This window comes from Lipotes vexillifer, unplaced genomic scaffold, assembly GCF_000442215.2.
Source record: "Lipotes vexillifer unplaced genomic scaffold, Lipotes_vexillifer_v1.1 scaffold23, whole genome shotgun sequence".
In the NCBI taxonomy this organism is placed as follows: domain Eukaryota; kingdom Metazoa; phylum Chordata; class Mammalia; order Artiodactyla; family Lipotidae; genus Lipotes; species Lipotes vexillifer.
Genome location: NW_006796283.1, coordinates 3753606 through 3762196, shown reverse-complemented (window position 1 = coordinate 3762196; position 8591 = coordinate 3753606). Strand labels below are relative to the sequence as shown.

Here is an 8591-nt window from a genome sequence, read left to right as displayed (position 1 = left end):
GGGTCATGGGCTTCGGGAGCCTGTGTTCTGCAGCGGGAGAGGCCACAACAGTGAGAGGTCCGTGTAAGGCAAAAAAAAAAAAATTAAAAATAGGAACTTCCCTGGTGGCACAGTGGTTAAGAACCCACCTACCAATGCAGGGGACACAGGTTCGAGCCCTGGTCGGGGAAGATCCCACATGCCACAGAGCAACTAAGCCCGTGCGCCACAACTACTGAGCCCACGAGCCACAACTACTGAAGCCCGCACACCTAGAGCCCACGCTCCACAACAAGAGAAGCCACCACAATGAGAAGCCCGCACACTACAACGAAGAGTAGCCCCCGCTCGCCACAACTAGAGAAAGCCCGTGCGCAGCAACGAGGAACACAGCCAAAAATAAATAAATAATTTACTTAAAAAAATTAAAAATAGAACTACCATTTGATCTAGCAGCCCCACTTCTGGGTACATACCCAAAGGAATTGAAAGCAGGGTCTCAAAGACATATTTGGACACCCATGTTCACTGCGGCACTATTCACAACAGCTAAAAAGTGAAAGCAATCCAAGGATCCACTAAAGAATAAACAGATAAACAAAATGTGGTATAAACATCCAATAGAGTATTATTCAGCCTTGAAAAGGAAGGTGAGTCTGACACGGGCTACCACACTGATGAGCCCTGAGGACAGGAGGGTCAGTGAAATCAGCCAGACACAGGAGGACAAGCACTGTATGATTCCACTCATATGCAGTCAAATCACAGAGACAAAAAGTAGACAGTGGCAGGCATTGGAGGGGGAAACGGGGAGCTAGTGTTTAATGGGGACAGAGCTTCAGTTTTCTGGGAAAATGAGAAAGTTCTATGGATGCTGGCGGTGGTTGCACGACGATGTGAATGGGCTTAGAACCACCGACCCGTACACTTAAAGATGGTTAAGATGCTAAATTTTGTTATATGTATTTTGCCACAATAAAATTTGGCAGAACAGAAGTCAGTGTCATGAGCCCCTGGCGGCTGAGGACCTGGCCCCAGTGAGGGGGCGTGAGCGGGCGGGGGCCTCAGTCCTGCCACCACGACGAGAACGGAGGGAAAGCAAGATCACAGCTGTGTGAGCCCGTCAGATGGTGACGCACAGGCGACCTGACACCCCAGAGTCCAGGCTGTGACCCCCCAGGAGGTGCACACGCTGGGGCTCCCCTGGTGGAGCAGGTGCAGTGACCCCACGGAAGCAGGAAGAGGGGCCGAGATTGGCACAGCTGCTGGCGGTCCCTGGGTGCCCACACAGGGGCCTGTGCCCTTTCCCACGCGCCCACTGAATGCTCCCAGGGAAGGCGGGGTGGGAGGAGACCCAGGAGGGCCCCTCGGCTCAGGCCACGTGGTGGCCCAGGTGTGGGGAAGGCCACTGGTGGTCCACAATCACAGGGTGAGGGTGGGGCTGCTGGGCTGGAGGGACGGCGCTTTGCCTTTGGGGGAGGAGCAGGGACCCTGAAGGAGCCCCACCCCTGTGGCTCAGGGACCACCTTCGACCGAGACTGCCCACCCCCCAGTACCCCAGGAGCCCTGCCAGGTAGCACACAAGGGTTGTCACCCTGCTAGGGGCCCCTCTGCATGCAGGGCTGCGCTGCTGTGGCGGAAACGCAGAGAGGCCCCCGGGAGCTGAGCCCAAGCAGTGGCAGAGGCTAGGCCCGTCTCCTCTCCCCACGGTGGGCTGGCCCCCACCTCCGCTGTGCTCTTACACACAGAGAAAGAGGGGGAAATTCCACCCTAGTGATTAAACAGCCAACAGAACCAGATGTACGGCCAGCCAGACACTTGGGCTTTTATCTGACAGAACTGAAGCAACCACCCTCCGCGTGCAAAAGGCCCTAAAGGAAAAGGTGGACGGCATGCAGGAACAAACAAGGCTCAGACAAGAGGCAGGGACTGTGGACAGAGGCAGGACCTCCTTTGCTCTAAAAGGCTTGATTGGGCAGCTGAAGCTGAACAGGTGTGCAGGTGAGACGTTACTACGTGTTAGTGTTAACCCCCTGACTTTGAAGTGACACCGAGTCACTGGTGTGCTCTGAAGGCCTCTGGTCTGCAACCAGCCTGGGATCTGGCCAGAGCCCCAGGGACCCGGTGGGGAGGGAAGGAGCAGATCGCCGTCTGGAATGTCTGTCCTGCCTGGAACAGAATCAGGCCAGCGAGTCTGCCCTGTGAGGACGCAGAAGGGACAGAGGGTCAGTGGTTTCTGCACTCAGTATAGAATTAATAAGCGGTGAGAGGCAGTGACTGACAACGGGGAGGGGGTCGCTTCTCGGGGGATGAAGGACACAGAGGTGTTGCTTGCACAACACTGTGAACGTGCTAAATGCCACTGAAAAGTTCGTTCCAAAACGGTTAGTTTTGTGTTACGTGAACGTCACCTCTATTTAGGAGGAGGAGGGGGAGGAGGGGGAGGGGAGAGCAACAGAAAGCACTGGAGCTCTGCCATCCAGGAATCCTCTCTGAACTCTGGAGGATTTGGGGGTTGACATTTACATCGCACCGGGAAGAGGCTTGAGTCGACTTGTGGAAATTCCCTCCGTCCTGGAGACTGTTGACGTGTTTTTAGACTCTCGGAAGGACCGCTGAAGTCCTTGCTGAAGGGAAATCCTGGACTTCTGACCTACCCAGCGCCCTGCGCGAAGCTCCCTCCCCCACCGGGAACCCACCAGGCTCACCTGGGACGGTGCCCTCCAGCACCTGGCCAGTGAACACCTCCTGCCTGAAGACAGGCCGGTTGTCGTTCTGGTCCACAACCACGATCTCCAGGTCCGTGGGCTCCTCCAGGGTGGACCCCCCCAGGTCCAGAGCAAAGGCCCTGAGCTAGTCAAGCAGAGAGCAGGGGCTGGCACTGCGGCCCCCACGAGGGCAAGAGCGGCAGTGAGCGCAGACTCTGTCCTGCTGGCAAGAGGCGAGAAGTGGCACGGGGACGGGGCAGTGCCGGGCAGGTGGGACTGCCCTCAAGGGGAGCCTGGGTTCTCCCAGCAGGCGGGGTGGCCACCACGCTCCCCCTCTTGCCTGGGCCACCAGGAAGCCCACAGCTGTGTTTCGAGCGTGGCTGCGGCAACGCTCTCCCTGGCGCCCCTGGTCTCTCTCCCTTCTTCTGTGAACAGCTTTGGCTGCTTTTGAAGTTTCCGCTCCACAAGTGAAATTTTAACTTCAAGCACCGCCTGTCCCTTTGGAGAACAGACTTGGTACAACTTCCAGAGGAAACACACCCTCTAACTCTCTGTGTAAGGGAACCAAGAGCTGGTTCTCAAAGTCTGAGGGAGACTCAGGGCACAGGAGAGGCAGAGGCTGCAGCCCCCTCCCCGGGGCAAGTGTGAACATCACCTTAGGGAGGCCAGGCTGGGGGGCGGATCATCTGTAGGGGACTCAGGCGAGTTCCAGGCTCCCCTCCTTGGCCCCTCGTTCATCCCCTCCCCACTGCCCTTTCTCTCAGACCTGACAATCCCAAGGCCTCCAATGGGCAGATGCCATCCCACCTCCCCCGACGCCCCACCCTGACAGTCACGGGGCAGCTGCCGCTGGGGGCGGCCAGTTCCGTGGGATTCCTCACGGCACCCCGGCCTCACCACACATAGCAGGATCAGGGAAGAACCGGCCACACCAGCATTTGGTGTTGCTTTCCTGGGAAGGCTGCCGCCTACCCTGATGCCGGCTGCCCAGTCCTCCTGGGCAGGACCCAGAGTTCAGTCTGCTCATGCACCTGCCAAACGAGCCTGTGATCTTGAACACCTGCTTCCTGGGGCAGCTGGTCCCAAATCCCACCCCTGCCCCCCAATTAAGGATGCTGGGTTTTGCTGGTGGAGGTGTGGCCATGTCCCCCATGGGGAGGGGCTGGGAGGGGCGGGGTGGGGCGGGGCGGGGCGGGGCAGGGCCCACCCTGAAGCGGTCTGTCTTCTCTCGGTCCAGCACGGCATTCAGGGACACCTTCCCTGTGAACTTGTCTATGGAGAAGACCCCCCGGGGCTCCTCGTCCACGCCAGGCCCCTGGATGCTGTAGATAATGCTGCCCAGCTGCTGCTTGTCCGACTTGATCTGTGGGACAGGTGATGGGCTGGGGAGGTGCCCCAGGGGAGGGGTGTCCCCTCTCTGCAGCCCTCGGTCCCTCCCCCAGCTGGGATGGGGTCACTCAGCCTGTGGCCCCAGGGGTGCGCCTGTCCTAAAGCACGCGGCTCTGGGGCCCCTCTCAGCCCCTCACCTGCACCAGGGGGAAGGGCAGGCGCTTGTGGTTCTCAGACACACTGATGGGAGGGATGACCCAGGCTCTCCGCACGCGGCCCGGTGCCGGCACCCGGTGCCAGGGGAACAGGGTATGGGGCCTCCTCAGCCCGGGGACCCCCACTGACAGGCACAGGCTCTGCAACAAAGAAAAACCTCCGTCACCACCACAGCAGCGCCCAGAGCTCCCCGACCAGGGCCGGGACGTCCCCTCCCTGACTGCCAAGCCCTCCGGGGAGGTTCGGGCGCCAGGACTTGGGGGGCGTGGGGTGCTCAGGGGGACAGAAGGCCGCCTGGCTCCCGGGGGCCCGGGGATGGGTGGCGAGGCCCGGGAGGGAGGTGGGCTGAAGAGGAGGACAGCTGGGCTGGGCTGGGGGCAGTGGGGGGGACACGCGGCCACCCCAGGCCTCCTGGTGACGTGAACTCTTGAGGGCTGGTCGAGGTTGACCAGACAGCGCTTTTGTCCTAAGAGGCCCAGAGAGGGGGCCACCTGGGGGGCCAGAGCGCCCACCCCTCCCGCACCCAGGGCAGCTGTTCACACGGCAGGTCTCCTCTGCCAGGATGGGGAGGGGGACACTCCACACGCCTCTGGGAATCAGGCGGTGGGGCTGTCTGTCCCAGGGCTGCTTTATGGAAATGAAACGTAGCTGAGCTCCCAGCTCCCCGCCCCCTGCGGCAGCTGCCCCTGGGGTTGGGACAGGCCGGCCCGCTGCCTCTGCCTCTAGGGACCGGCGGGGTGGGGCGTGTGCAGCTGTGAGGCTGAGGGGCCGGCGGGGAGGACGGGGCAGCCGGAGTGTTCTGGACCCCGATCCCCCAGAGCCCATCCCCAGCCCGTGCTGTTTTCCTCCCAGAACCGTGGCACCAGGTGTGACCGTATGACCAACACTTTAGTACCCGGAACCCGGGAAGCTGTCTCCGGCTCCGCACGCCCAGGGGACAGGGGGGCCCTGTGTGCAACGTCCCCGAAGCCCAGCGCTCGGGGCCTGTGGGGCTGCAGAGGCAGGACGGAGTGCAGGGCAGCCGTGTCCCTCGACGCTACCCCACAGGCGGGGCCAGGGATATGCACCCACCGCCCTGCCACCACCCGCTGAGCTCTGGGCAGGGGGCAGGGCGCCCGCAGTGCCGAAACCCTCCCCAGACCCACTGTCAGCTCGTCCCCCACCACCTCTCAGATGGGGAAACTGAGGCCCAGAGAAGAAAGCCACCTGGCGGGGTGAGGGCAGAGCTGGCGGCAGCCCCAACGAACACCCAGAGTCTCCTGGGACAGCCCTGGTTTAAACACGTGGTCTCTGTATCCCGCGCCTTGATTGGGCAGTGGCTGGTCTGAGCGTGGGCTCAGGCACTGTGGTCGGCTGGGCGTGGAGGCACTGGGGGCCCTCTGTGCTCCCCGAGTCATGAGTGGGGCCGACGCTGGGGCACCCTTGGAGGGCACAGAGCCTGGCTGGACTTGGATAAGGGCTGTCAGGGCCCAGGGCGGGGGCAGGGATGCTACTGGGACCCAGCTCGGCTTGGCTATAGGAGAACGTGAGCAACGCGCCTTCCACGGCTGTTATGACTCCCCCAATCCCCCTGCGTTTGCAGCTGCCCCCTGCCCAGCCCCCCTCCAAATCCAAGGCAGGGCGGCGGCGGGAGATGCAGTGGAGCTGCTCCTGCCAGGCCCTTCCCCAGCTCTCTGTGCTGCGGGATTGGCCCTGGGCCCTTTGGTCCCCTTTGGGGACCGGGCCTGGGCTGGTGGCCTCAGGGAAGGGGGGCATGGTGACTGGTGAGTGGGGGGACTTGGGGGGCAGGGGAGGGAGGAGATGCCCCTCAGCCAGGAGGCTGCTCTTCTGGGCAACCTCTGGCCTGTGGCCCCTGCATGGCCTCCCTGTTCTGCCCCCCCGGGTCCTTGTACACTTTGCTGACAGAACTGCACTGACATCCAAACTAAAGTCAGCCTCCCTGGGGGGCCCCGGGCCACCTCCCCAGTTCCCAGACCTCGTCCTGCCACCGCACTTGAAATGCCAGGGGCCTGGGGTCCAGGCAGCAGCACACCCGGCTTGGAGAAAGGGCCGGGCGGTTCACCAGGCCCCCAAGCTCCCCGTGGCCCGACAGATGGCAGAACTGCCTCCAAGCCTCCTGGGCAGCTGGCTTCTCACCAAGACGGTCCAGCACAGGTCAGCATGGTGTTCCCGCCAAGCGGAGACCTGCCGGCCTTAGTCACAGGCTCGGGGGGATAGCGTCTGTTTCCTGGGCATCTTGGGGCAGCAGCTCCCTTGCCCCCAACCGCGCCGTTCCCCGCCCCTCCCCAGTCCCTCTCAGCCCTCAGGGAGCAGCAGAGGCGGGAGCCACAGGTCCACCAGTGCTGAACCTCCATCGCAAGGAGCATTTCTGTGATGCCCAGTGACACAGAGGCACCGCCCTGACCCCAGCAGGGGGTGAGGGACAGCCTGCAGATGCTCCTGGGCCTCAGGCTCTCGGAGAGGCACTGCGGGACACACTTTGCCCTGTCCATACTTGGGCCGGCCCCTCTGCCCCTGCAGCCCCCCAGCCCCCCACCGAGCCTACGGCTGCCCCCTCCCTGCCAGCAGCCTTGCTGACACTCCAGGACGCCCACCGGCTCGGCACAGGGCATGTGGCCGGGGCGGAGTCTGGGAGTCCTGGGCCCCAGACTCTCCACGGCCCAAGGTCAGCAGAAGCCACAGAGCCTTGGCAGGGGCCCCTCGCCCAGATGAGACGCTGCAGTAGGTAGCACGGCCTGACTGGGCTGCAGCCGACATCCGGCTCTCGGGACGCTTCTCAGTTTCTCCTTTGTCCTCCCGCCAGCCCCTTCCCAGAAGATGCAGGTGGCCGGGGAAGGCCTGGGAGCTGCCTGGGAATCACAGGACATTGGAGCTGGGACAAAGCCACGTGCACAGAGCCGTGGACGTTGAGTGCACGTTGCTCACAAACGCTGTCACCCTCACCACCCCTGCATCACACAGAACCAACGGGGATCAAGGACCCACTTCTCCCAGCGGGTGCCCGGTGGCACCACCATGCTCACCCTCCGCCGCTACCTTAGCCAAGAGCCTGAGAGAACAGCCTGGAAGCCCTAGAGACGCCGGGCCACTGCCCCCTCGCTGTGGTCGCAGCCCCAGCCCCCAGCCCCACGGCTGCCGAGTAAGAGAGCTCCCCGTCTGGTTCGGAGCTCGTGGGGCCCAGCTGCGTGGTGAGCACCCTACAAACCCACTGCAGGGGCAGGAGTGGCCAGGGTGGGTGATACTGTGTAGCTGCAGGCCAGGGTGGGCAAGGCCCTGAGCCCAGAGTAGCTGGCCACCTCCTCCCGAGATGCCTCCTTGCGGATGCCGCTCTGGCCTCTGCGCAGCTCCCTTCCCCTGGGATCTGTGGCAGCGCCTCCTCCCCTTCAGGCCCCGCAGCTGGGCTGGGCCACCTCACCACCGGCTGGGGCTTCCAGCCTTGACCCACATCACAACCAACCAAGGCCAGGAAGAAATGCGGATTCCACCAGTTTACCCCAGGCCTACCGAGTCAGAACTCCCAGGGGGTCCCGGAGCCCCTACGTGAGTCTTGGGAACATCTGGGAATCAAGGCAGGCACAGGGCTGAGAGGCGGGACTTGAGGGTCACACAGCCCTGACCTGGCTCCCACCCCACCCCTCGGAGGCTCTGCGTGTGGATGCACCCCACCATCAACTGTTCAGAAGCGATCAAGGGCCTGAGCCCTGGAGGGAATGCCTGCCGCCCTTGCCCTCTGCAGGGGTCTGTCCTGCCTGGGCATCTGGGGGCAGCCTGCAGAGCTCTCTGCTTCTCTCCACCAGCCCTTGGTGGGTTCAGAACAAAGAATTACGAGGCACGGCCCCGTCTCCTGGGAAGAAAGCTGATCGCTCACCTGCCCTGGGTAGAGAGGCTGGTGACCAGGGAAGCCAGGGGGAGAGCAAGGAGAGCCTGCTTCAGCTCCTGGCACTACGGCCTCTAGTGGCCCCTGTGAGTGGCAGGCAGGAGACCCGGGTGCATCTTGGTTGACTGAACGGTGAGCATCTTCCATCTCCCTGCAATCGGGCAACCCTTTTGCAACTTGGAGGCCGCCACGGCTGGGGAAGGGGCTCTGGGGCTCTGCTGAGCCACGTGGCCTCTGGGAGGAAGCCTCAGCCACACTCCTGGGGGCTTTGCAAACCGTGAACACCCCCTGAGGCAACGGGAATGTCCTGGAACGGGACGGTCCCCACGGCAGACATGCATGGTCTTCAGAACAGGCAGGGGACTCAGCCCCACATCGGTGTGACAGTAACCGGGGCCGCGGAGGGAAGCCAGATCGGGGTGCTGTCCACTCAAGGTGGGCAGGACAGCCGGGAGCATGGTGCCTGCCCCAGTCAGCCGGGG

At 62.9% G+C, this 8591-nt stretch overlaps 1 protein-coding gene across 1 annotated transcript in view; it reads right to left on the bottom strand.

Moving 5' to 3' along the window:
• Positions 1-8591, bottom strand: part of CDH15 (cadherin 15) — a 20530-nt gene that overhangs the window by 9420 nt on the left and 2519 nt on the right. Inside the window, exons 2-4 of the mRNA XM_007468478.1 lie at positions 4214-4372; positions 3895-4050; positions 2688-2832 (exon numbers count right to left, since the gene is read on the bottom strand). Of these exons, the coding sequence (XP_007468540.1) occupies positions 2688-2832; positions 3895-4050; positions 4214-4372 (460 nt within the window). The remainder of the gene's footprint in view (positions 1-2687; positions 2833-3894; positions 4051-4213; positions 4373-8591) is intronic.